We start from the raw sequence: 27,763 nt of genomic DNA on the forward strand, positions 1-27,763 counted from the left end.
TGTGAGTTTGGGAAGTCAAGTAACACGTGCAGTTAGCAGAGCTCTGTGCTTAGTCATCAGTTTGAGGAGATGCCATTTCTTCTACTAGGATTGACCTTGGAAACTGCCTCCTAGATATGGTTAACTTTATTACTAAAAAGAGATATGGTTAACTTTCTTTGCAATGTCAGCTGTTCTATTCTGCCAACAGTATTTTTTTCTCTTACATTAAATCAGAACCAGTCAGTAGTATTTTTTTTCTCACAGCAAATCAGTACATGCCACGCCCAGCCAAACAGAGTTAGGAATTTGACACAGTGACACGCTCTAGCATTATATTCCCGTACTGGGGCCTCCTCTCTCATCGTCTGTGGGCTGTGGCGACAAAATCAGGCCCATATCTTCTACTAGGCTTGGCGAAGAGTCCGGGACCAGCACGGCCCAGACCAGGGCAAGTCGGTAACTCCAGCCCTGATTAGCAACGCGGCCTTCGCTCTGCTCCCCCAAATCTATCGCCCGCCGCACAGGCGCAAACCCTCCTCCCCCCTCGCTGCATCTGCCTCGCACCGCCGCCACCACCATGAAGCGCTCAGCCGACGCGATGACGGAGCCGGCGAAGCCCGTGTTCCTCACCAAGGCGGAGCGGGAGCGCCTCGCGCTCGAGCGCCGCCAGGCCGCCGTCTCCGACCAGCGCCGCACCGCGCTCGACCTCCTCCAGTCCCTGCCCCGCCCCCCTCCGCCGCCGCCTCCCGGCCCGCCCCCGTCCGGCTCCGGCTCCGGCTCCGCTCCTCGCGACTCCTCCAACTCCCACCGAGATTCCTCCGACCGGGACCGGGACCGGGACAGGGACAGGGACCGGGACCGCCGCCGCGACGACGACTCCCGCCGCGACCGAGATCGGGATCGGGAGCGCGACCGGGACGACTCATCCCGCCGCGACAGGGACAGGGACAGAGACAGAGACCGAGACCGGCGCGACCGCGACAGGGATCGGGAGCGGGAGAGGGAACGAGACCGGGACAGGGAGCGCGGAGACCGCGGGGATCGGGAGAGAGACCGGCTGGAGAAGATGGCGGAGCGGGAGCGTGAGAAGGAGCTCGACGCGATCAAGGAGCAGTACCTGGGGTCCAAGAAGCCCAAGAAGCGGGTCATCAAGCCCTCGGAGAAGTTCCGCTTCTCCTTCGACTGGGAGAACACCGAGGACACCAGCCGCGACATGAATACGCTCTACCAGTCGCCGCACGAGGCCCGGCTGCTCTTTGGGCGGGGCTTCCTTGCTGGCATCGACCGCCGTGAGCAGAAGAAAGCGGCAGCCGCGCACGAGAAGGAGACCCGTGCAGAGCTGCGGCGCAAGGCTGGTGTGGAGGACCGCCCGGAGGATGATGTGGTGGATAAGAAGAAGGCTGCTGCTGCTGAAATGTATGATGCCTTTGACATGCGTGTGGACAGGCACTGGTCTGAGAAGGCGCTTGAGGAGATGACCGAGCGGGATTGGCGTATTTTCCGTGAGGACTTCAATATCTCCTACAAGGGTTCTCGCATACCACGGCCAATGCGGAAAATGGAGTGAGAGCAAGCTTGGGACTGAGCTGCTTCGTGCCATTGACAAGGTTGGATATGAAAAACCATCACCAATCCAGATGGCTGCCATTCCACTTGGTCTACAGCAGCGTGATGTTATTGGTATTGCTGAGACAGGTTCTGGCAAGACTGCAGCTTTTGTACTCCCTATGCTGTCTTACATTACCCGACTGCCGCCCATAAGCGAGGAGAATGAGGCTGAGGGTCCTTATGCTGTTGTCATGGCACCTACTCGTGAGCTTGCTCAGCAAATTGAGGAAGAGACTGTGAAATTCGCAACCTACCTAGGCATTAAAGTTGTCTCAATTGTTGGTGGTCAGTCAATTGAGGAGCAGGGTTTCAAGATTAGGCAGGGCTGTGAGATCGTAATTGCAACGCCTGGCCGGCTTCTTGATTGCTTGGAAAGGAGGTATGCTGTGCTCAACCAGTGTAACTATGTTGTGCTTGATGAGGCTGATAGGATGATTGATATGGGCTTTGAACCACAAGTTGTTGGTGTCCTTGATGCGATGCCATCAAGTAATTTGAAACCTGAGAATGAGGATGAGGAACTTGATGAGAAGAGGATTTACAGGACTACTTATATGTTTAGTGCCACCATGCCACCTGCTGTAGAACGTCTTGCTAGGAAGTATCTCCGGAACCCAGTTGTTGTGACAATTGGTACAGCTGGTAAGGCCACTGATCTGATCACCCAGAATGTGATCATGGTGAAGGGACAAGAGAAGATGCCACGGCTCCAGAAGATACTTACGGATCTTGGAGACAAGACGGCCATTGTGTTCTGCAATACTAAGAAGACAGCAGACATGCGTGCTAAGGATCTGGACAAGGCAGGCTTCCGTGTGACAACCCTACATGGTGGAAAGTCACAGGACCAGAGAGAGATCAGCCTTGATGGATTCAGAAACCGGCGGTTCAATGTTCTTGTGGCTACTGATGTTGCAGGGCGTGGTATTGATATTCCTGATGTTGCACATGTGATTAACTATGAGATGCCTAGTTCAATTGACACGTACACACATCGCATTGGAAGAACAGGACGTGCTGGAAAGAAGGGAGTAGCAACTTCATTTTTAACGCTGGACAATACTGACATTTTCTTTGATCTGAAACAGATGCTCATTCAGAGCAACAGTCCCGTGCCACCTGAACTTGCAAGACACGAGGCATCAAAATTTAAGCCAGGCTCAATTCCTGATAGACCTCCAAGGCGAAATGACACAGTCTTCGCAAATCATTGAAGCAAACCTACCCCAGTAGGGGTTGAAGATCCTTTGGACTATTATGAGCACAATTTCTACTGGAAAGAAAGGGATCTAGATTAGTATTTAAGAGGTACAAAGACCATGATGATTAGAGTCGTTTTAATTTGTGTTCGGAAACTGGCTTTATATTGTCATAACTTCAGTATATCTTGGTGATGATGACATGTGTATCCTATCATGATCTTTGTGCTATTACGCAAATTTTGACATGGTCGAGTTTTAGCATTCCCTGTATATTTTATAAATGCTTTTGTTTCATTTAGGTACCATCCCATCCATATTGCTTGCGAATCATTATTTTATCATTTTTGCAGAGAGCATAATACCTGATCTTAATTTTGGAGATGTAAACATGTATTTCAGATGCCTTTGGTCCAAAGAGGTGCTAATTTAACTTCTTATTTCATTTTATTTTCCTGCTATGTCTATTGTTCTATGTGAATCAGTGATCAATTTTACAGCTTTCTGGGGCCTATAGTCTGGCAGTACAAGTGAAATCAAGTGTCTCCCTGTTTGCGCGTCTTAAAATCTCCATTACACGAACAATATGGTGAAGTGCAGCGCATTGTACTTATGAGCCTAGGTACTGTCAATGTTGTTGGTGTTAAGCCAGTTGAATCATTACTCGTTAGTGTTAGTGTCGTGGATAATTCTGGCTTTTGTATAATACCAAACAAGTGTTGGTGTTTTGGCTAGGGAATATTTTGATTGTACCAAACAAGTGTTGTTGTTTTGTTATAAACAAGTGTTCATGCAGAATAATCTAATACGATATTTGTAGATGGTGTCAAATACTAACATAGCATTTATTCTGTTTAGCAAGTGTTGTATGCTTTTATACATCGTGTGTCTATATGCTTATACATAAAAAATAGTTCTTTTCGCAAAAAAGAAAAAGAAAAGTAGTTCTGAAAATTTATCTTAGCTGTGGTGTTGCATTGGATAACAAGATGATGCCTGCTACTTATAAAATTGTTAGGCATATGGTGAACTTTCAGATTTTGACGAAGTGGCCTGTTTTTTATGGTACACATTTCCTCAATTTTCGGATTGCAATGGTAATTTACTCATTATTAATTATTATCCATGTATCTCAAGTTTTCTTCGGATTATATAAAATAACGTTCATTTCATTTTATATGCTCATATTTGGCTGTCTTATCATGATCCCATATACGTGTGTGTAATTGCGCTGGTTCAGACTTGTTCTTTCTTGGTTACTTGCCTTGTGGGAGACTCCCGTGCTGCTTGCTCTTGGGGTCGGAACGTGCCTGTGGAAACAAGCAGATAACGTGAAACAAGATAAGCCTTTATGCAGTCGTGTGCATGTGTGGCCACATTTGGCTGCAGGAATACGAAGCCAGAACCGACCAAAAATAAAATCTCGGAAACATACAAAAGCGGATTTGGAAATATAGAATCGGGAAATATCTCGACACCGTCATCCTAGCTACCTCACCCGGGAAGCACCGTAGCGCGCGCCATGGCCACTCTCTTGGGCAGCTCGCCGGCGTTCCTCGCCCGCCCCGTCGCCAAGCCGCACAGCATCTCCTGCGCGCAGGTCCCGCGCCCGCCCAGCGCCCAGAACCAGCCGCCGCCCGGCGAGCAGCCGCAGCAGCAGCAATCCGTGCAGGCGCAGCCGCAGCAGGCGGCGAGGCCGAAGCGCGCGGGCGGCGCGGACTCCACGGACTGGGTGGCCTCGTCGCTGACGCGGCGGTTCGGTATCGGCGCCGGGCTGGCGTGGGCCGGGTTCCTCGCCGTCGGCGTCGTGTCCGAGCAGCTCAAGACCCGCTTCGAGGTCGCCCAGCAGCAGGCCAACACCAAGTCAGTGGCGCTCATCCAGTCGTGGCCGTGTTCCGTTCATTAGTGATTCAGTTACAAAAAAAGACCCGCCATTGCTTTCCTCCCGTGCCTGACACTTGCCCGCAGGGACGTGGAGCAGGAGCAGGAGGTCGTGCTCCCCAACGGGATCCGGTACTACGAGCTGCGCGTCGGCGGCGGCGACGCCCCGCGCCCCGGCGACCTGGTGGTGATCGACCTGCAGGGCCGGGTGGCCGGCGGCGGGGAGGCGTTCGTGGACACGTTCGGCGAGGGCAAGCGGCCGCTGGCGCTGGTGATGGGGTCCCGGCCCTACACCAGGGGCATGTGCGAGGGCGTCGAGTACGCGCTGCGCTCCATGAGGGCCGGCGGCAAGCGGCGGGTGGTCGTGCCGCCGGGGCTCGGGTTCGGCGACGACGGCGCCGACTTCGGGGAGGAGCACGTGCAGATACCGCCCGGCGCCACGCTCGAGTACGTCGTGCAGGTCGACAAGGTATCCATCGCGCCGGCGTGAGGCGCGACTGAGGCGCGAGTAGATACATCACAGTTCTGTGTTGCCATGAGACGAGTTTCTACTCGATTGTTTCACACTGCTATCTCGTTAAATGAATTGTTTTTGGGAATTTCTCTGCTTCCCCTGGCTTAATAGCTTTGTTTCCTTGGTTCAAAATCGACCAGTAAAAAGGACCCCCACCCCCACCACACACACACACACAACACCAAGCTCAGGCTGCCACGAGAGTGTAACTGTGCATAGGGTGCCAATGGGTGACCCTTAAGACACCTCCAACCCTTTTTTATTCAAAATTGTGTACTATTTTTTCAAAATGGAATTCTATTTTGAAAAACTAGTACAATATTTTGAACTAAAGAGGATTAGAGGTGCACCTAAGGGTTATCCAACCCTTTTTAGTTTAAATTTTTGTATTGCTTTTTCAAAATGAGATTCTATTTTGGAAAACTAGTACAATATTTTGAACTAAAGAGGGTTGGAGTTGCACCTAAGGGTTATCCATTTACACTCCTAACTGTGCAAGATATATAAATACCATGGCTGCATAACAGATAATGGCATGCTCACAGAGTCACAGTTCACCTGATCGTTTAGCAGATGCACACTGCATGATCATCTACTGATATGCATATGGAGACAAGGGGACACAAAAGGGAAATCTTTTACCCCACAAGATATATGTTTCTGAGCCTCATGCGTGATAAATGAGGATAAACTTCAGTATAATCCCCTTAGAATCGAATGGGAAATAATTGCCCCATACACAATAACAACATAAATCTAGGGCTGACCCGTCAATGGGCTCACTGTAGTTCTGTCAAAAAAAAAAGAAAAAGAAAACATGAATACTCTGAAGGTATGTACTATACATGTTTGTCACTGATGAGGACCGGCAGAACAATTTGGCATGCTTCACTCAACTGATAGGATCACCTCCCGGGCCACGATTGTAGAGGGGGAGCTCAAGGAGGAAGGCGAGCTTGAACCACACAGGCAGGGCTCCATACACAGCAGGTGGCAACGGGATAAGGGGGCTGCAGAGAACAATCGACACGTGAATCAGTTAATCTGTGCTGATGAAAACCAGTGGTTGGACTCTGGATAGAGATTTATGCCTACCTTGTAGTGTTCTTGTATACACGGTATTCCTCCAATTGTCCATAGCGCTTATCAGCAGATGACTTTACAATAGCAATATAGAGGATGTTATGCTTTAGCATTTTGTAAGCACTAGCTGTGTCATTTGAAGTCAGCAAAAAACAGTTCCTTACCTCAAGGAGTGGGATTCCACTGACAAAAAGAAGTAGAAGTGTCAGCAATATAGGTCCCAAAATCACAAGCCATTCCGCACCTGAGAGAACAGGGGTTGATGCTACAAATACTCCCCACCAAAGGAATAACTGCACCAAATTCAATTGTTATACAGATGTATATTAATAAATCGGAATCATTAAGGTTATATGTAGAAATTCGTACATGCAATCAAAATTCATTATCATTAGCGTGTAAACAGCAATATGAATTGAGATCACTACACGATAGTACTAACAAGTAGCTGTTCAAGGACAACTAGTTTTCACTGTAGTCAATATCAGTACTGACTTACTGAATCAACTGGAGCATTCAAGGACAGGGAGGATACATGAATTAACTAACCTCCCCAAAGTAATTCGGGTGGCGAGAATACTTCCAAAGTCCCACGTCACACCACTTTCCCCTATTACTTGCAGAATTCTTGAACACAAGCTTCTGCTGATCAGCTGTTGCTTCTATGCATATCCCAACCAACCACATTATCCAACCAATTATATCCCTGGCTTCAATCGAGGGGTTTCTGTCACTTGCATTCACAACAGTGACGGGCAAGCTGACAGACCAAACCCACACAGCCTGCCCAAACGGTAAAAAAAACGGCCTGGTGAGTTCTTCAGAAAACGCACGATCAGATCTAATAGCAGAACACATGTAGATAAAAAAAGTACCTGAAAAATCCAGAAAACTGCTAATTTTCCCAAATTATCACGCATTTCATCAAACCGACGGTCTTCGCCCCATTGCAAAATCCTGGATGTTACAAGGAAAGAGAAGCATTAGCAATTTACTGAACAACATCGACATTTTTTTTGTCATGCTAGTGATTATATATAGGAGGTCATGTAACAGCATACCTCATCAATAAAAACAGTCCTAGGCGAAGGCCCCAGATTACAACAAGGACTGTCAGCACAATCTGAAATAAAAATAAACTCTTATAAACACACAAATTTTGAAATAATCATGATTTCTTCCTTCAAAAGGATATCACAAATAAACGAAACAACTGCAGTGTCAGAGTACAATCCTTTTGTTCCATTTCCTTCTAAGAAACAAAGCTAATTTTGAGACTTTGCACTCATCTCTTTCCCAGCATTTTCTTTTTTAGATTTTATAGGAACAGAAATATACCTATATTATTTTTTCTATGAAGACATGATGAGCATATCTAAATTGATTCAGAAAAACATCGTTAGATTTGTGTTTTCTAATTTTAATGTAAGTTACAGCTGATGAAGCAATTCTGCTAGCTTTACAAACAATGTTAAATTTGCAGCATCCAAGTTTATGAAGCAATTCTTCTAGTCTAACTTTAACGTAACTGACAATTCTGCTAGCTTTACAAACACTGTTAAATTTGATGCATCTAATTTTAATGTAAGTGGGCGAAGCAACTCAGCTAGCTTTACAAACATCGTCGAATTTGCAGCGTCTAATTTTAATGTAAGTGATGAAAAAATTCTGCTAGCTTTGTAAACTTTGTTATTTTAATATTTGATACTGCAGTGGTAGTTTTAACCATGCTAGATTGCTACAGATACCACAGTGCACGCCATCTCCAACTAAACATCAATGAGATCAAGGTAAATCCAGAGATGTATGACCTAGAGAAACACAAAATGCAACTCAACATTCCCAAGAAACAGCTTTGCCTTGCGGGTCATGCTGCAGCTATTGTAACTCACATTTTGACATAGAGATAGAAATTCAATAGAGAAAAGGTAAATCCAATTTATGTAATCAATAAAGTCAACTACTGGTAGCAAAGTTGTTGCCGGCAGTTGGCACAGATATTTTTCGAGTGTTCACTAAGAAAGAAAAGACATGCGGCATAAAAGAAAAGGCACCAGTAGTTTTTATGAATTCAAGGCCCTTTTTTCCCGGAGAACCAACCTGGCTATGTTTACATTGAAGTGAACAGATACCGTGAACAACTATATACCTGACGGAAATGCCATGCTCCCTTCAAAGCTAGTGTTAGGATGGCGATTATGACAAAATTTGTACTGCCTGGAAAGAGGAACATAAATCATTGCAGGGAGAGAAAAACGATAAAGCTAGTATCCTACATAGAACTTGTGCCAACTCAGGCTGGTACACAGACAACCAAATTTATCAGATGGATTGCCCAGAACGCAAGGTTGCCTTAAAACAAAGGACACATGTTGCATGTGAGCTCACAGAACAAGTAGGAAAACTGTAGTACAGGAGAGATTATTATATGACGGTGATCCGCGACAGGAGGCAACAGTTGGATTGCTGGGGTAACAGAGGCCACAGAAACTGTCATTAACTAATCCTGCTAACGGTCACCAAATCGCGCCAGGAAAAAAAATCTGCGTTAACAGCAATGAACTAAATTCGCATTCCCCACCCGAATCAATGAATCATGCTAACAATTGTGCCTAACTAGTACTAAGGACAACGATGGCATCATGGCAACCTAATCCAGTCTCAATTAGGCGTAGGCGAGAGCTGGGTGAGGCAGGGAACCTGCGAAATCGGTGACCTTGTCGAACCGGAGGAGAGCCGTGACGATGAAGAACAGCAGCTGGTACCCCACCTACAGGCACCACCACAGAGAATGGAACAAGGGGTCAACAGAAGAACCTCCCCGGGAACCGAACCGCGCGCTCCAGAATCCGCTCAACGGAGACGAGAGGGATGGAGCGATTGGGGGGGAGTCGGGAGCGCTTACGGTGACGATGGCGGTGAGCGCCAGGAAGTGCGAATCCAGCACGGTCCCCATGGCCCCCGAGAGCTCTGTTCCTCTTCTGCTCGAACCACCTCGACGCAGCTCGCGGTAATGGAGGCGCGCTAATTGCGAGGAGAGAGCTGTAGCGAGCGAGTATTTAGCGTGGTGGGTTTCGTCGACGGCCGATGCGGCGGAGGCCGGTGGGACTGGGGAGTCATTCCCACGGCCCCGGGCGCGCTTGTGGCCAGGGTTGGGACTGGGTTTCTTTTTTATATTTAAAAAAAAATAAAATTTCAAAAATATATGCCGGTTTTGGAAAATTTTAAAAATATACCCCGGTCGCCCTATGGGGGCGACAGTGCTCAAATGTAATTTTTTTTTCTTCAAATTTGCAACGAAGCCCCTAGAGAAAAAAAGAGGGGGCCTGTCGCCCCCCCCAATGGGCGACAGGCCCCTGTCGCCCACCCCAGGGGCGACAGGCCCCTGTCGCCCGTTGGGGGGGCGACAGGATCCTGTGTTTGGCCAACAAAGCCTATTGAATTGCATAAAATTCCTTCAGCGTCCGAAGATTTATTGTGATATATTTGCAGAAGGATTTGGAAATCGAGTTCGAATTATCATGAAATTTACGGAAGGTGTCGGATGTCAATTTTGGTGGGTGATTCGGCCTCTAAAGGATGACACTAGAGAAACTACTTTTCATGTGATTTCGAACTATAAATTTTTTTGTCAGCGCGGATGTCTGGTAGATGCAGATTTCACGTTGATTTACACAAACCTATAATGATTAGAAACTAAAAACGAGGTCTCGAAGCAATTCGGACGATTTCGATTATCATTTATTTGTACTTATTAGTTACTTCTACCAATAGAGCTTAGAAGTTCGAAGTAATAATTTCTTGGTTGATTGTATTCTTAACCATTTCTTTTTTTTGACACGAGGAACTCAACATGAATCCACTAATTGCTGCTGCTTCCGTTATTGCTTAAACCCTGGCCACCATTCGCCGCCATTCCCTTTGTCATTTGAGCCTAAAAATTCAGAAAAAAAGATAGGGGTGAGGAGAAGAAAAGCGGCGAAGCTCTGCCGAATTGCGTACTCCTGATCTGCAGGTAACTTAAAAGCACACATGTAATTAATATAACGATAAGAAATAAGAACTAAGAAATGCATTACGTAATGTGAACCACCAAATTTTACATCATAATACAACGATAATGAAACACACATCACACATGCGGTGGTATGTCAAAACCCGTTGCAAACTACGGTAAACAGATTCCGGACTAACCTAACATGCCTTAGGTAATTTAAAAAAAACAGAATAAACACAATGATACAGCATGTCACTAGCACTAGGGTAGTCCTAGTAGCCGTACCCCCACGTAGTAAACTGCGTTGAGCCTTCTCCGCAGTATCCACCCATTGCAGGTGGTGCAGGCGGTGGTGCCGGAGGCGCATGACCCTTCTTCTTGTGACAAGGGCAGTTGCAGTAAGGAATAGTGCATGGTTCATTCTGTTAAACGGCTGCATTGCTGATATCATCAACTTCGTCGTCTTTGTTACCCTCGCTCACTTCCTCATAATGGTTCACCTTACATTCCAGATCAAAGATCTTTATCTGGAGGTACTCGATGAACTCCTGAACAGAATCAATTGGTGTAGAATCTACCCACCTAGTAAAACCACAGTTTTCTGGTGCATCGGAAGACTGCAAAACAAATTCCATGTAAGGTGTCTCATTGAAGATAAAGAAATGAAACAACCGAGTATTACCCATGCATGTGGACATTTAAAGAAACGCCGACCGCCATCCATCCCGTCGGTGCACATCTGCACTAAGCAGTCCTCACCATGTCTGCATTTTGGCCACGGTTCTCTACGGTTATCGTATTGTCGAAGAGGAGTTTCATTTGTAAATTCACTCTTGTGCTGTGGCGGAAACTCAAACACTGGTTCCGGAAAGGAATCAGGTCCAAGAGGCCCCTCCCATATTATGGGGTCTCCCTTTCTTCCCCCTTTTCCTTTCCCAAAACCATAGTAATTCTTCCCGCTAAACCCACCTCCAGACATTGGGTATACAATGAGGTTTGATGTTTGAGTTGTGCTGGGAGTTCACAAACTTGGGAGTATTTATAGGCGCACAAAGGTCTGATACCCGGAGTGTGGAGTGTAAATGCACCTAAAAAACCTACATGACAACACAGTGAAGAGGCTAGTTGACCTAACACTGAAAAGGCTAGATTCGATTCTCGAAATGACTACTCGATGCATCTCTGTGCATGCAGACTCACAGCACTGCATTACTGCCGCTCGGTCGATCGCGCCTAGATGCCGCCTTCCCCACTACACGCCACAGACCTTCGCTGTAGAATGACAGGTCCGTCGTCCTCGCCAGAGAGACTGCTTTGAAGGTGAGCTGGTGTGGTTGCCGTGTTGTCACATCTTTTTGAAATGTTGGAAGAGCACTGCTATTGGGTTGTCGTCTTTTGTCACGTATGTCTGGGCAAAGAATGCGACATTTGGGAAACCCGTGATCGCCGTGCTGAGCAGTGGCAACCTGTGATCTCGTACTCGCAGCTAGATACACTATGGTTCCTATTTTGAGCTATTCGAGCTTTTTAGCAGCAGACCCTGATGTATTTCTTAGTTCTTAATTCTTATCGTTATATTAATGTGTGTGTTTTAGTATTCTAGTGACATGAAAAGCTCCGAAAATATTAAAGAAAAGTTCAAAGATTTCATAAACTCCCGGCTACAACTGCAAATTAATGGTAAAGGCTACAACACACAGAGTTAAGCTCTCAACTTAAAACACAAACAACTAATTGCAGTGGCATGTGCACACGACAAGATAATTTCTTGTTGCATCTAAACCTACCATGCCTTATGGAATGTAAAATGACAGGATTACATGGTACTACTCTACTGAGTGCACCTAGGATATTTGCCCTTCCTAATTGCTTCGGGCCCGGCTTCCTTCGCACGGCGTGCCCTCTCTCGCTTTCTCTCGCTGTCAGCTTCGCGTTCGGCCGCCGCCTTACGATCCACCTCCCTCCATCCTCTTGCGGATCTCTTCTTGCTCTTTGTTGCGCTTCTCCTCTTGCTGTTCCTCGTGCTTCATTCGGCGCCAACGTTCTGCAGCCCATCTTGCTTTTTGTTCGACAATGTCCTTTGCTTGCTGCGACTGCACAGTGTCGAACCACTGCATAAAATCACAAAGAGGCGGAGGAGACTTTGTCCAACACAAGTTAGAATCATAACTCAATGTTAGGTCATATAGAAAAATAGCGTATGTTGTCCTGCTACCTTGGCCCGGTCTTTGCCATATCGCTTAGGTGGATCATATTCGTAGTTCTCACACATAAAGAACCTCATGCCGTAGTCATCTCCTAAAACCTCAGATTGCATGAACTTGCATAACGAACCGCAGAAGCACATTGGCACATCAATTCCTTTGGGTACGGTGGCTTTACACTTGCTCCACGGAATGTAGGTTGATTCTGACGAAGACATTGGCGCTATAGTGTGGTGCGCCAAATAACAAACCATAATTTAAGCAATGCACATATCGTATACCAAATCAATGCGTGAAAATATAGATACTGTTATAATTCTATTGTCTTATACTGCAATATCAATAAAGTACTATCATAATTCTATTCTAATGTATAATTATTTTATTTGAAAAAGTCTGTAATAGTACTCAAATTGTAATATTAAACCAGTGTTCTAAAGCACCAAATCTAATTCAGCTAATCTGCTAATTAAATTAAATTGTTATACAATATCAACGAATTTATACGAAAATTACCAGTAGATCACAAGTGCGGAATTCGACAGAGCTTCGCTGCTTCCCTTCTTCTCACCCCTCTCTATTTTCTGGATTTTTTGAGGTCAAATGAGAGGAGGGAATGAGGGGGAGGCCTTATATAGGCGGGCTGACCCGGTCGCCCGTGGGGGGGGGGGGGGGCGACAGGACCCCCCTGTCGCCCGCAGGAGGGGCGACCAGCCCCCCTGGCGGGCCCACTGGCCTGTCGCCCCTGGGGCGGGCGACAGGGGCCTGTCGCCCGTTGGGGGGGCGACAGGCCCCCCTCTTTTTTTTTCTCCAGGGACTTCGTTGCAAATTTGAAGAAAAAAATACATTTGAGGCCTGTCGCCCCCCCATAGGGCGACCGGTGTATATTTTTGAAATTTTCCAAAACCGACATATATTTTTGAAATTTTAATTTTTTTTAAATATAAAAAAGAAAAAATCGCTGGGACAGGGAGGCCGGTGTTGGACTGGACCAGCTCCGCTCTGCGACCGCGAATACTTGCGTCGCGGGCTATGCAAATGCTTGGCCCAAAGCGAAAGGCGCGGGGAGCGAGAAAAGTAGAACGGAGAGGGAAGGTCTACAGACGAAGTGAACGAGATCGCCACGACAATCTTGCACGCCGTAGTATCTCCGGAGATGGAGAACGAGACCGCCCGTTTGAACGAGATCCGGAGATTAACAGAAATGTTTTTCAGATAATCTCACGCCCCATCTTGTACAACTTGCGAGACGAACTTACTGGCATCCTAAGAAGAAGTCGGCCATCTTGGAATTGTTGATAGTTGTGAACAATGTTAACGTAGGAGCTTTTCAGAAGTATTATCTGGTTGTCCAAGGGTCCATTCAGTATTATACGAATTTATCTAGGGGACATATCTAGTGCAAACCACAACTTCGTGAAAACCCGTACAAATCACGTAAAAAAAGTCCTCTAAATTCACCAAAAAAATCACACATGTAGATGATATGATGATAAACAATCTTGTAAAATATCTTGTTCAAACTCGACTTCGTTTGTGAAATATAAAAATAACAAATTTCTAACAAATCATTTGGACAACTTCCTGACTTGAAATTTGTTCTTTTTATATCTAACAGACAAAGTCGAAGTCGAGTTTGGACAAGATATTTTACAAGGTTGTGTACCATCATATCATCTAGATGTGTGATTTTTTTTTGAATTTAGACAACTTTTTTGGCGTGGTTTGCACGGGTTTTCATGAAGTTGTGGTTTGCACTAGATATATTTCCATTTATCTATCCCTATTCATGCGGAAAGAAGTTAAATTGTACCACTATGTGACTTAAATCTGCACCAAATCGATGGAACGTTACCAGGGAAATGAAACTTTGCCAGAGGAATCATATAGCAAAATAAAACACAGTATGCACATATACTGACATAATGATGGATGCATCAACAGGCGATCTGGGGGAGCCTGAAGAACACAGACATGAAAGATGATGCGGCAACGCCGTGCTCCTGACAGACAGATGCAAGATGCACGGCACGAACGCGTCGACGAATCATCCCGTTACCCACACAGTAGTCCATTACCCCACATGACTGACTGACTGACGGACGGACGGACGGACGGACGACTCGGATGCTAATGCAGCAAGCAAACGGGACTCGAACGCATCTTTCACGGCTGCGAGTACACCGGCGCGAACCAGAAGCACGGCGGCCTGTACCCGTCGGCGGTCGGGAGCGCCTCCACGACCTCGATCCGCTTGTGCTTGCCCGCGAGGCTGTACGCCCACACCCGCGTCTCCCCCTCGAGGTCCACGGCGAAGTACACCGTGTTGGGCCGCAAAGCGGGGCACTCCGCGGTGGACGCGGCCACGGCGCCCGCCGCGTCCACGAGCACCGCCGCGTCGCCGATGTCCTCCGTCTCCTCCCACGTCTCGCCGCACTCGTCCAGCACGCGCACCACGAACCCCTCCCCGCCCGCCGCCGCCACGGGGCGGAGCAGCTCCACCTGCATCAGCTCGCCGCGGGGGGACTCCACCAGGAAGCTGCGCTCCACGTACGCGCTCGGCCGCCGCGTCACGGAGGGGATGATCTCGGGGGACGCCGACCCAAGCCCGTGGAGCGCCGGGAACACGTACATCATCCCGTACCGCGTGTTGGCGTAGAGCTGGCCCCGGTGGACGACCACGTCGACCACGGCGGGGATGCTGGTCGGCGCCACGGACTTCCAGGCGCGGTCGCCAGGACGCGCCGTGGCCCACTGGTTGCGGTGGTGCAGCTGCCGGTAGATGGCGACCACCATGACCCCGCCGCCCGGGGTGGGCACCGGGACGGCCTTCTGGATCAGGGCGTCCACGGGGCCGACGCCGCCGCCGCGGTGGTGGACCTGGAGGCCCTCGACGCGGGCGACGAGCGGGAGCGTGGCGACGGGCGGGAGCGGCCTGCGCGCGCCGGTTACGGGGTCGAGCAGGTGCATCTCGCCGAGGTCGTCCGCGGCCACGATTGCGCCGCGCGCGGAGCCGAGCGGCACGAACCGGCGCGAGGCCACGCGGCCGAGGCGCGTGGGGAGAGCGGCCACGGGGACCTCGCGGTCGCGGCACACGAGCAGGCGGCCGCGGTCGTCGTCCGCATCCCCGGCGACGTCTGTGGGGAGGAGCAGCCAGGGGCGGTCGGGGCGCGGCTGGCCGCGGCGGGCGGCGAAGGCGGCGGCGGCGGCGCGCCAGGAGGCGCAGACGGCGCGGAAGCGGAGGAGGTCGAAGGACGGGAGGCGCGCGACGACGAGGTCGAGCAGGTCCTCGTGGAGCCCCGCCCAGTCCGCCATGGCTATCGCGCGCGACGTCGGGCGGGGGAGCGGAGGTGGGGAGGTGGGGGCTTATATTGGGGGGATCCCGGCGAGGGGCGGCGGCGGAGAGACGGTCGCGGGGCGGTTGCCGATTTTGGGATCGAGGTGTCCCGTTCCCGGGGTTGCTTACTCCTCACGCGCGTCGATTTGGGGGGTGGTTTGGTTGTTTTTAGCGTACTTTCTAAGCTGGTCGATTGGGCCGAGCAAATTCCGCACAGGCCCATCAGGGATTTAAGCCCGTTCTGATCAACGACCAATCGTGATGGTAGCATATGCAAGGTACACTTTTGGGACACGAAACTACACTAGTACTTTTTTCAGCAATTGTTTTTTTTAGAGTCTCACCTGAATTCAGCAATTGTTTGATGGAGAGCTAGACACTTTCATTTCCTGCAGGAGGTTCTTTACTGTGCAAAAAAAAGCTGGTGTCACAAACATATGAAAACTGGAGGAGCTCTGGTAGGAGTACACTATTAATTGTTTACTTACACTATAATAATGAATTCAGGTGACGAAATTCAATACTCGCGAATCAATTATTTGAATTATTTCCAAGATGGATTTTTGGGATCCACACAATCATATATATGCACAAAATGATACAATTATATTGATAGTCGAATTAGCCATACTGATTATCACATTCCTAGTGATCACCAGTTTCATCCTTCAAGCACAAACTCAATGGCAACATATATGACAACGTATGCTATGCAAACCACCTTCGTATGCAAATTATGGAAACTCCAATCTGAACCACCGGAATGCTATGATGTTTGCCATCCAACCTTTGGAAATAGTACATCTATACTTGCCAAACAGGGCCCGATCGGTTTCTCAGAACATTGCTTCCTTGACACCACTTAAAAAAGGCCCTTAAAAAATGCTTCCTTCCATGACCCTCAGTTTTTTTGAAGTCCCTATTTGACACCAACTCTTAATTTTATCCCTAAAATAACACTACCGTCAGTTCCAAGTAGTACCGTATAAAATTTGGTGATGATCACGGCGCAGCGAGCAGAAGCAGATCCGCATCACCGTCTCCTCCAGCAAGTCAACCCTTCTTGGATAGTACTAGTTGTAATACCTCCAGTCCTGCCCGCAGCTATGCCGCCGGCCGGAAGCCTCTCCTCCGAGCAGCTCAGCTTCTTCGACGCCAACGGTGAGCTAGCCTCCGCAATCGCTCCAGCCTCCAGCTCTCTCTCTCTCCGCAGCCGGAGACGAAGTGATGCATGAGCTGGCGACTTGGCGCAAGGGCAATCACCGATACTTCACTAACCCAGCGTACCCGTATCCGATACTTGCGTATCCGATACTTCGATACTTCGATACTCCGATATTCTCTCTATACTACCACTATGTCGTTTTTTAAACTCACGTATCGTCGTATCACCGTACCCGTATCACCGTACCCGTATCGCGTATCGGTGATACATAGGGCGCCTTTACTGAAGTGATCCCCACTCCAAAGTCCAAATCTTAATCTTGTCCGGCATCTCATCGGTTTATTTCTCATAGGTTACCTCGTGCTGGAGTCGTTCTCGGGCGAGCAGGATGTGCGGGCGCTGCGGGACCGCATCGCCGAGCTCGTCGCAGGGTCAGACGACGGCACGCAGCATCACGTAGGAGATCATCTATCTCCATCCCAGCCTTGCTTCCGCTGTATCATTTCCCAACACCAGGTTCTGCGCGTGTAGACGTACTGTAGAGTACACAGCACTCTGCTGCCTTCAAAATTGCATTGCTAAACCAGAGTTGCGCCTTCAAATTTGCATTGCTAAACCAGAGTTGCAGGTAGCAAACTTTTTTTTTCGCGACCGTGCCTGGGCACGTTTTTCATTAAAAAAGAAAAAGAAGTGTTACAAAAGAGTCCGTTACAGAGCAAGAACTGACTCAAGACAAAGCGCGTGTATGCATATTTAATTTAGATTCAAAGCTGTTTTATTTTTACAGAACTAGCTTCAAATGTATATAAGTGGCATCACAAGTTCAAAATATGGCAAAGAGCAAGCGACTTGAAGAATAATCATGAAGCATATGTTATTCAACTTGACAAAATAAATGGTTTGGTATCTTAATCTTTTCTTGCAGCGGGTGGAAGTGGTGGATGACTACTTCTCTAACAGCGCCGAGAACATCTCGTTCTTCTATGAGGGTATCAGATCTTTTTTCCCCTCTGTTTGACTTGTAGGAACGAGTTACAGTTCCTTTGTTTTAGTAGTTCATAAAAATTGGAGGAAAAGGATTTTCTAGTGTATTAGTACTAATCCATATAGTTTAATTGCTAGCTATGGTTGCTATGCCATTTCTCGAGACTGATGCATGTTTTGTAATTGAGGATATTTTGTTTTTGGGAAGTTTAATGGCCTTGTTCCTGCTATTTCATCCGTAGATAAAGCATTTGGAGTTGATGGATGCTTGAAGCAGCCAAAGGAACTTTCAATTAGATTCGTTGGGAATGGTAAGTACGTAAATGTTGCGGTGACAGCTAGCCATTAAGCCTTTCTTGTCTGGCTGTCTTGCCTACGTTTATCTATTGGTCTTAGCAATGTTATCTTTATATATAAGAGTCTGGGAGTGCAAATAGTAGGTATACAATACAAGTATTTACCTTTTTCTCACTAATTCAGTTTCACACTTGTATCATAAATGGAAGAGAACCCCCCCCCCCCCCCCCCCGCCCTACTCCAAAACTGGACATCCTATAGTCCAAGCTGTTGAACTGTTTGATCTAACCACGCTGGTTTTTGCCACAGTAGAGCAATTTTTTCTTCCAAAAGCAAGAAAATAAAATGGTTAAATGAGTCTAAAAATTAAGAATTTTTTTACAGAGGTAGAGTAAGTGATAGGAAACTATTTTAACTATTATTTTTAGTTGGAATGAATCTTTTTGAAATATAAATATTTGAATATGGGTAAAATTTGAGTTTTGTTGAACTTTTAGGTCATTAAAACATTCTCTAAAATTTACCAAATTTAAAACTTAAGGTTCATTTTGAAATTAGTTTATCACGTTAATTCTATTTCACTCATGTTCCACAGAAATTTTCAAAATTTTATTAAAACAATCAAATTTGGTGCAAATTTGCCCTTTACGATCAAACTTAAAATATTGCTATGGAACATCAGTTAAATAAAATTAACATGATAAAATAAATTGAAAATAAACCTTAGGTTTCAAATTTAGTGAATTTTGGAGCACGTTTACAATAAAAATTCAATGAAACTTAAATTTTAACCATATTCAAATATTTATTTTTCAATTTTTTGCATTCCAACCAAAAACAATAGTTAAATAGTTTCCCTATCACCTACTCTACCTCTATAGAAAATTTCATAACTTTTAGACCCATTTAACTATTTTTTCTTGCTATGAAAGTTGGAGGGAGAAAAAAAGGAAAAAACCTCTATTGTGGCGAAAACCAAGGTCGTTAAATCAAATGCATCTGAGGCGGTTGCGAAAACTGACTCGGTTAAGCCGTTTTGCCTGCCTCAGTTAAGAATTCTGTAGTAGTGGTAGTAATTATCTTCTATCCCATTAATGAGCTTTTAAGCCATCTTCAGCAAAGAATAAATATAGCATTAGATGATACTAGTACCTAAGACATCTGATCCTTACCAATCACCATGTTTTTTTTTGCCATGCAGCTTTACATGAACATGATCCCGTGTTCAAAAGGTTTTCTTTCTCAGAGAATATTTCAAATATATTTCCTTCTTTGGGATATAAGAGACCTGCAATTGTTCAATCTAGATACATCTTTAAGGTAGACTTTGCATATGCTAATTTATTATTAGGACAGGTCCTATGACTTTATTTTATTCTTATCGGTTATTTTTCTTTTTAGCTACCAGTCATTGGTAGTGAGGCAATACCCATCAGGATAATACATTCATACACACGGAACCTCAATCGTGCACGGGATTGTGGTTTGCACTTCAAGATGCAACTGTCAGCAATGGTTGCCTATGGGCAATTCCAGGATCACATAAAAGTACTTCTTTCGTGTGTGTAGTTGATGCTAAAATTTTTCTTTTGAAAATCTGGCCATGTGACATTTTGCTATCTTTACCTTTTTTTTTCATGATCAGATGGTCTGAAAATACGAATGATCAAAGATGAAAATGTTACTTATTTTGACCGTCCTACCCCATCCTATGATCACAAAGAATTTGTACCATTGGAAGTAAGATCAGGAAGTTTGGTGGTAATACATGGAAATCTTGTACATAAAAGGTGGAGTTATGATTCTTTTATATCACGTTTGTTCCCAAGTTATGATTTATCTTTTCATTTTCTCTCTAGTAACTTATTTTAGATTATTTTCAATAGTGCTAGGAATCATTCTCCAACGTCAAGACACGCATTAGTCTTGCATGTAGTTGATACCGAAGGGTGTGAATGGTCCAAGGGAAACTGGTTAGTTCACGATGAGATTTTTTATACTTGTGAATGGTCCGATTTTTCTCATTCTCCTAACAAGCTTTCTCTATGTTTATTCCGTTCTCAGGATACAAAGGAAAACTGCCCCTGAAGCATTTTACGTTCCTAGTTGAATGAACAGTGTGACAGTAGAAGCGACTTTTAGGCTTCCAGCAAGCAAGTCATTCTCATCAGATGATGGTTTTCTTGCAATAAAAATGAAGAATGTTGCCGACCTATTCAATTGTATTCTCCATTCACATTAAACCTTGCAAATACTCCCCTTAATTGGACATTATTGTGACGAAGTTGTTGCTTAGTATTTCTTTGTGAATTCGTCTATGTGTGGATGCATATAGAAATAAATATTTATTAGTTGGATGATGATGATCCACATGATGCATTGACTACCAGAAGTTTAGTTTTCTTCTTTTTTTTTGAAAATTCTTCTTGTAACTGAAAATACCTTTTGTCTCCATTAAAAGGAAAATAAACTTCAATCCTGCTAGCAACATAGGTAGCCACGGATCCAGAGGGGAGGTAAAGAAATATGCTCCACCTCGTGCGGAGTACATTGGAAAAGGCTGCTATAAATATTGTCAATTTAAAACCAGATTATTTAAAAGCTTATTGGTACGACTAGATGATGAATTCAGAAGCCTGAGTCATTTCCTAAGCCACAAACACAGGCATGAGCTTTAAAGATTCAACTGGAAATTTAGTACGGCAAATTTTGCCAGGTTATTTTTTTATGGAAATTAAAAACGAATTTTCTTCCAAATATCCAAGACGCAGCCAAATATCCATGTCCTATCCAACGACTGCCCCCTCGCCAGATCTTCCCTGGACAATCATATCGCAGTTAGCCATCATCGTGGGGCGAAGAAGTTCTGTATCCCTCACTCTACTGTTCCGGTCAATCCTTCTCCCTCCCTCTCCCTCCCCGCCTCCGCCCGCCGCCATGCCGCTGGCCATATGGAGAGGGATGTGCTAGAAATTTAGATTTATGGGCCTCTTTCAGCCACACACTATCCTCTCTGTGTTTAATTTCTCCGTAGGGCACCGTTGCTCCAACGTAGTCACACGCCCACACACGGCCACACCCACATCCTGAATACCTGAACAATGGTCAGTGAACGGCGCGCCATTTCTCGTCTGCGTCAATGGCCGATGCCGATCAGTGCTTCTTGTTAACAAGTGTCGAACCCAGCTAGCCGGCTATATCAATCTACTTCCTGTGCTGTGAAAGGGGCACAGAGAAATTCATTCATCTCGCGGAAGATTTCTTGGCAGCTAGGAACAAGAGGAATTCGTCACTTACATGGCGTTCTATTTTGGCTGGGAGAAAAGCTCTGAAAGTGGGACTGATTTCATACCATCCAGAGCCAATCAGTGCCACCTACATATTGAGCGGCTCCGCATGTGCGACCGCCCCCTGGCGCGGCGGGCGGAAGCGTCCACGTGGATGCTGTGTGCCCCGGAGTCAACGTTGTGCGTAACTTGTTAGCAATATCTCATAACAGCAAGTATTATGATCCTAGTCAGCAGGCTAAATATATAATTTGTCCATGTCATCAGAATCCTAGCTAGCTGGAAGAGAGAGAAGGGTAGAGAGAGAAGAGGACGGGCGACTCTTGAATCGCCGGCATAGCAAACCCAAGGAAAACCAAGGAAAGGACGGGTGACTGTCTCACCATGAAAAGCGGACCGCATGCATCGAAATAGCTAACAACGGGCTCTTATTATATGAGCATTAGTTACTATGGGCGTTAAGTGAGTTGGCAAGGCTCATGCGCTAGCAGCCGGCGGCGTACGTTTCTTATTATCCTTTTGCTCTAACGTGATCTTCTGATATTGACCCAGCCCAAGATGGGACCTCGAGATTCGCAGCATCCAACATGAACATATAAGTCAACATGAACATTGTTTGGATTGGGCCTTGCTGAGCAATGCCAGTGGATGGATCGAATAATCTTTGGAGAACGTGCATGCTGGTTGAGGTTGACCATCACCGTCGGATGCAGCCACAGCCCGCAGAGCACGCGGAGCAGCCTGCGCCTTCGCGCGCTACCGGAAACCGCGAGTTCACAGTGTGGCTAAAGGTTTGCCATGTGCTATTTCTCGAGCACACGACAAAAAGCCAATATGCCGTGCGTAGAAAACAAAACACCCGGCGAAACAAAAGCACACGGCGAAGATTAAGTTCGCCGTGTGCCCCAACCACGACACGGCGAAGCAGGCTCCACGTGCGCCGGCCGGCCGTCCATGTTAACGGCCGTGGGTTGCGGCTCAACGCCGTCAAACTTCGCCGTGAGCCATAGGTTTGCACACGGCGAACCTTACTCTTTGCCGTGTGCCTCGGTGCAGCACACGGCGACGTCATGGACCCGTTGATGCTTCAATAACGGCTCGTGGACGGCGTGTCCTTTGCCGTGTGCTGGAGTTAGGCACACGGTAAAAGTTAGTGTTTGCCGTGTGCTAGAGACAGGCACACGGCAAACATTAGGTTTTGCCGTGTGCTGGCCCTATTGCACACGACAAAATAAAAGTAAACAGCACGAACCACTGAACTAGCTCATGAATACAAATATTATGGATAAACATTTATAAATTATATAAATTCGAAATGTGAACTAAAAATTATGAAATTTGTCACGATCTCATGTCATCATATATAGAGTCTCTGGTAAAAATATGGTTGGATTATTCACTTTTTTCACAAATGTTGCTTACAAACTGTTGTTTCTCCGGAAAAGATCCATATACTTTTAAAGATTTAAGTTTTATGTGTATGCGTAATGATTTGCAAGTATTAATTTGAGTTCTAAACTTTTTATATGGGCAATACACCACATAAAAGTAGTTCATGTTCAATCATGATAAATTTCTGAATTTGTTTGCCATTTTTTGAATTTTTTAGTACCCTTAGAATTAAAGTCGGAATATTCAAATTGAGATATACACGCATAGAAAAATATAAAATTTTGAAATAAGGACTTCTAGTGATATGTTTAGCTAATTTGATAATCCTTTGCAACATACATTTCGTTAAACTTAGTGAAACATGTATCCAAATTTGAATGAAAAGAAAGAAGGTTTGCCGTGTGCCAGGGATACAGCACAGGGCAAAGTACTTCTTTGCCGTGTGCCATACCCCTGGCACACGGCAAAGTGGTGTTTTGCCGTATTTTTTTTCATAGACTGATTTAAAATTGAAAATAAAAAAAAGTTTGTCGTGGGCCCAGATCCAGGACACACGGCGAACACTAGTTTTGCCGTGTGCCTCCGTGTTCGCCGTGTGTCCTAGATCTGACACACGGCGAACGAGCGGACACTTAGCCGTTTCGCCTGTGCTGCGCCCGCTCACTCTCTCTCACTCAGCTCGCCCTCGAGCTCACGCGCCGCCGCCGTCCGCACGCGCCCCGCCCCCGGCTGCGCGACGCCCGACGCCCCCGGCCGCACGCGCCCCCGCCGGTCGAGCTCCGCCCGACGCCCCCGCCGACCGAGCTCCGCCCCGGCCGCAAGTGCCCCACCCCCCTGCCCCGGCCGCACGCGCCCCCAGCCGCCCGACACCCCCGGCCGCACGCACCCCCGCCGGCCGTGCTCCGCCCGACGCCCCGGGCCCGACGCCCCCGCCGGCCGAGCTCCGCCCCCGCCCCCAGGCCCGGCCGCCCGACGCCCTCGGCGGCCGCACGCGCCCCTGCCGGCCGAGCTCCGCCTGACGCCCCAGCCGCCCGACGCCCCCGCCGGCCGAGCTCCGCCCCCGCCGGACGCGCCCCGCCCCCGGGCCCGCCCGCCCGCACCCCCGGCCGGCCGACGCCCCGGCCGCCCGACGCCCCATCAGGAGGAGGCGCGCGGCACACGCCCCTGCCGGCGGGTCCAGGAGGAGGAGCAGGAGAGGAGGAAGAGGAGGAGGAGGAGGAGAGGAGGAAGAGGAGCCGATCGAACATAGAAGAGCAGAGGAGGCGGCCGTGGGGAGAAGAGCAGGAAGTGGAGGTGGTGGCCGTGGGGAGAAGAAGGAAGAGGAGCCGGCCGTGAAGAGGAGAAGATCGGAGGTTCTCGCCGCTCGCCGTTGTAGGAGAAGAAGAAGGTCGCTCGCCGTTAAGCTCCTAGGTGAGGACTTGAACAAAAATTTTGCATCCTGTATTTTGGTAGTGCTTTTAGTTAGTTTGTTGGTAGCTAGTTGTATGTCACTAGTTTAGATAGAAAACTCGATTGCCTGGTAGGTAGTTGTATCTCACTTTGCCGCTCTCGCCACCACTGGAGTATTTTGGATAGAAAATTGTATTGCCTGGGATGATATATGCTATATATATATATATATATATATATATATATATATATATATATATATATATATATATATATATATATATATATATATATATATATATATATATATTGACCTTGAGCTTGAGCATGAGTGTTAGTCGAAGTGTGTTATTTCTATTCTATGGATATGCTTATCATGATTGTCATGAAACCATGTGACATATCCATGCCCAAGCAACAACTCGGGTGCGATGATGTTAAGATTGGGCTGGATGTGTCACATGGTTTAATGGCGGTCATGAATTTATTTTAGGTTTCTTATGCTTCAAGTTCAAGGTCAAATGAAAGGGAACATATCTGAGGCATGTTTGTTGGTTGTCGACCACTGTGCTGTTTATTTTTACAGAATTTGAAATTGAAATGTTCAATTATTGATACTATGTAGTTGTTTTTTTAGGAGAGGTTGTGGCACCGTTCTTGACTCGTCACTTTGCATGATAGTTAGGTGAGTCATCATAGACTTTCATTTACTTATCTTGTTTGTGCTTCACGTAACCTAGGAGTCTCCCGTTCGAAAGAGATACGGTTCGAAATATGCAGCTCTTTGCATATATGGAACCGTATGTGTTTCGAATTGTCCACGTCATTTGGACAGCCCAAGGGTGCGTAGATATGGTTAGTTTTCATGGTCAACTCCGATCCGTGCTAGAGTTTTGGCATCACCTCCCTGTTGTTCTCCGGATACACAATCTCCTTGACAGGATGTGTATTTGGAGAGCAGCGGGGAGGTGCTGCCGAAATTCTGTCTCGGCTAGGAGTGGACCATGGAAACCAACTATATCTACGCATCCTCGGGTGGGATTAGGACCTATCTTCACCTATTAGAGTTTGTTAGATATCATGTATATGAAATCAATTTTTAAATTTCTCGCTCGTATATTAAAGGATGGATGACCTGAGTGGATGTACAAGGGCTGGCAGAGCGAACAAGAGTATATTGAGTTTGCTCTAAAGGTCAATGACTTTTTGGAAAAGGCATTTGATAGAGGACAGAGTAGAATGCCGTGTCCATGCACCAAGTGTCAAAATAGGATACATCAATCACAACTCACTATGGGTAAACATATTATCACAAATGGGTTTGTGGAAAACTATACCCGGTGGATCTGCCATGGTGAAGCCCATCGTGCGAGAGAAGAGGTAGTCAGACAACGCATCGATGATTATGATGCTGATGCCGGTTGCGCAGACATGTTAGCAGACTTTCATGAAGTACACTTCGAAGAAGGACCTAGAGAGGAACCGCCAGAGCCTACGGCAAAGCAGTATTACGACATGTTGTCTGCGGCACAGAAACCACTTCACCAGCATACCAATGTTTCTCAGTTCGATGCTATTGCACGCGTACTGGCCCTAAAGTCTGAGTGTGGCATTAGTCGAGATGGTTTCGACAAAATGTTGATGGTTTTTGGTAGTCTGCTTCCGGAAGGACACAATCTTCCAAAGAGCATGTACGAGGCACAAAAACTTCTTCGTAGTCTTAAGATGCCATATGAGAAGATACATGCTTGTCCGAAGTGGTGCATATTGTTTAGGAAAGAACATGCAGACGCAAATTACTGTAGAAAATGTAAATCATCTCGGTGGCTGGAGGTAGATTCTAGTGATGGTCAAAAGAAACAGCTCAAAATCCCCGTGAAAATCGTACGGTACCTTCCATTCATACCGAGAATCCAACGTCTGTTCATGACCGAGGATTCAGCACAACAGATGAGATGGCACAAAAATGGCAAACGCTACCGTCCTGAGAAGATGATACATCCATCCGATGGTGAAGCATGGAAACATTTTGACAGGCGTCACACAATGAAAGCTCTAGAGGCTCGAAATATACGTGTTGCGTTGGCAACAAATGGATTCAATCCTTATGGAATGACGGCTGCCCCGTACAGTTGTTGGCCCATGTTTGTTATCCCCCTCAACCTCCCCCCAAGAGTTATCTTTCAACGGCAGAACATATTCTTGTCGTTGATAATTCGTGGATATCCGGGGGATAATATGAGTGTGTATATGGAGCCTCTTATTGATGATTTGCTCCATGCTTGGGAGGAAGGTGTATGGACATATGACCGAGCTACAAAGACAAACTTCAAAATGCGAGTGTGGTACATTTACTCCCTGCATGACTTGCCAGCGTATGCGATATTCTGCGGCTGGTATGTGCACGGGAAGTTCCCTTGCCCAGTATGCAAGGCAGCTATGAGGTTCATCTGGTTGGCGAAGGGTGGCAAGTATTCTTCGTTCGACAAGCACCGACAATTCCTCCCTATTGACCATCCATTCCGACATGACATCAAGAACTTTACGAAAGGTGTCGTGGTTGATGAACCTCCACCGCAGATGATGTCAGGTGTCGCGGTCCGTGAGTGGTTACAGTCGCTGAGGGTTGAAGAAGGTGGTGGTTTTGTGGGTTATGGCGAAGAACATGCCTGGACTCAGAAGTCGGGCCTGTGGAGGCTCCCCTACATGGATGATCTTCTTCTTCCTCATAACATTGATATGATGCACTCGGAAAAAAATATTGCTGAGACACTCTGGGGTACAATCATGGACATTCTTGATAAAACAAAGGACAATGTTAAGGCCCGAGTGGATCAAGCTAGTTTATGCGATAGACCAAAACTGAATATTCCGCCACCCAAAGATGGTAAGAAATGGAAAAAGCCTGCAGCTGATTTCGTCATGAAGAAGCACCAAAGGAAAGAAGTATTAGAATGGTTCCAGACTTTAATGTTCCCCGATGGGTATGCAGTGAATCTAAGGAGAGGGGTGAACTTATCTACTATGCGAATCAATGGGCTGAAGAGTCATGACTACCACATATGGATGGAGCGGCTTCTTCCGGTGATGGTTCGAGGCTATCTTCCTGACCATGTCTGGCAAGTGCTGGCGGAGTTAAGCAATTTCTTCCGCCAGCTATGTGCTAAGGAGTTGTCTCGGGCTGTAGTTGAACAAATGGAAAAATTAGCCCCTGTGTTGCTTTGTAAGTTGGAGAAAATCCTTCCACTCGGCTTCTTCAATCCGATGCAGCATATGATTTTGCACCTCCCGTATGAGGCACGGATGGGGGGGCCTGTTCAGGGACGTTGGTGCTACTCAATTGAGAGACAACAAAAAATCCTTCGAACCAAATGCAAAAATAAATGCAAAATAGAAGCTTCCATTGCAGAAGCATACATTCTGGATGAGGTCTCGAACTACACA

The 27,763-nt window shown here is 46.7% G+C and overlaps 3 protein-coding genes and 2 pseudogenes across 4 annotated transcripts; 3 read left to right on the forward strand and 2 right to left on the reverse strand.

The window, feature by feature from the left end:
• The first annotated feature begins 465 nt into the window (after nucleotides 1-465).
• On the forward strand, nucleotides 466-3,640 carry LOC120650034 (annotated as a pseudogene). The gene is made up of 3 exons (XR_005665445.1): nucleotides 466-2,898; nucleotides 3,143-3,210; nucleotides 3,290-3,640. The product of XR_005665445.1 is annotated as a DEAD-box ATP-dependent RNA helicase 21-like (transcript).
• A 539-nt stretch (nucleotides 3,641-4,179) lies between these two features.
• On the forward strand, nucleotides 4,180-5,290 carry LOC120650035 (peptidyl-prolyl cis-trans isomerase FKBP17-2, chloroplastic-like). Its single transcript, XM_039926992.1, has 2 exons — nucleotides 4,180-4,652; nucleotides 4,758-5,290. The coding sequence occupies exons 1-2, from the start codon at nucleotides 4,312-4,314 to the stop codon at nucleotides 5,158-5,160; spliced, it is 744 nt and encodes a 247-aa protein (XP_039782926.1). The 5' UTR covers nucleotides 4,180-4,311; the 3' UTR covers nucleotides 5,161-5,290.
• A 512-nt stretch (nucleotides 5,291-5,802) lies between these two features.
• On the reverse strand, nucleotides 5,803-13,538 carry LOC120650036. The gene is made up of 11 exons (XM_039926994.1): nucleotides 13,437-13,538; nucleotides 9,173-9,426; nucleotides 8,968-9,037; nucleotides 8,417-8,484; nucleotides 7,329-7,390; nucleotides 7,143-7,224; nucleotides 6,817-7,050; nucleotides 6,432-6,560; nucleotides 6,280-6,341; nucleotides 6,082-6,194; nucleotides 5,803-5,974 (listed from the first exon to the last, which is right to left on the reverse strand). The coding sequence occupies exons 2-11, from the start codon at nucleotides 9,221-9,223 to the stop codon at nucleotides 5,964-5,966; spliced, it is 882 nt and encodes a 293-aa protein (XP_039782928.1). The 5' UTR covers nucleotides 9,224-9,426; nucleotides 13,437-13,538; the 3' UTR covers nucleotides 5,803-5,963.
• Nucleotides 13,539-14,327: 789 nt separating this feature from the next.
• Nucleotides 14,328-15,953, reverse strand: LOC120650037 (F-box protein SKIP23-like). The gene has a single exon (XM_039926995.1). The coding sequence runs from the start codon at nucleotides 15,781-15,783 to the stop codon at nucleotides 14,635-14,637; it is 1,149 nt and encodes a 382-aa protein (XP_039782929.1). The 5' UTR covers nucleotides 15,784-15,953; the 3' UTR covers nucleotides 14,328-14,634.
• On the forward strand, nucleotides 15,782-21,750 carry LOC120647694 (annotated as a pseudogene).
• The last annotated feature ends 6,013 nt before the right edge of the window (nucleotides 21,751-27,763 follow it).

This window comes from Panicum virgatum, chromosome 9K (genome assembly GCF_016808335.1).
Source record: "Panicum virgatum strain AP13 chromosome 9K, P.virgatum_v5, whole genome shotgun sequence".
Lineage (NCBI taxonomy): Eukaryota > Viridiplantae > Streptophyta > Magnoliopsida > Poales > Poaceae > Panicum > Panicum virgatum.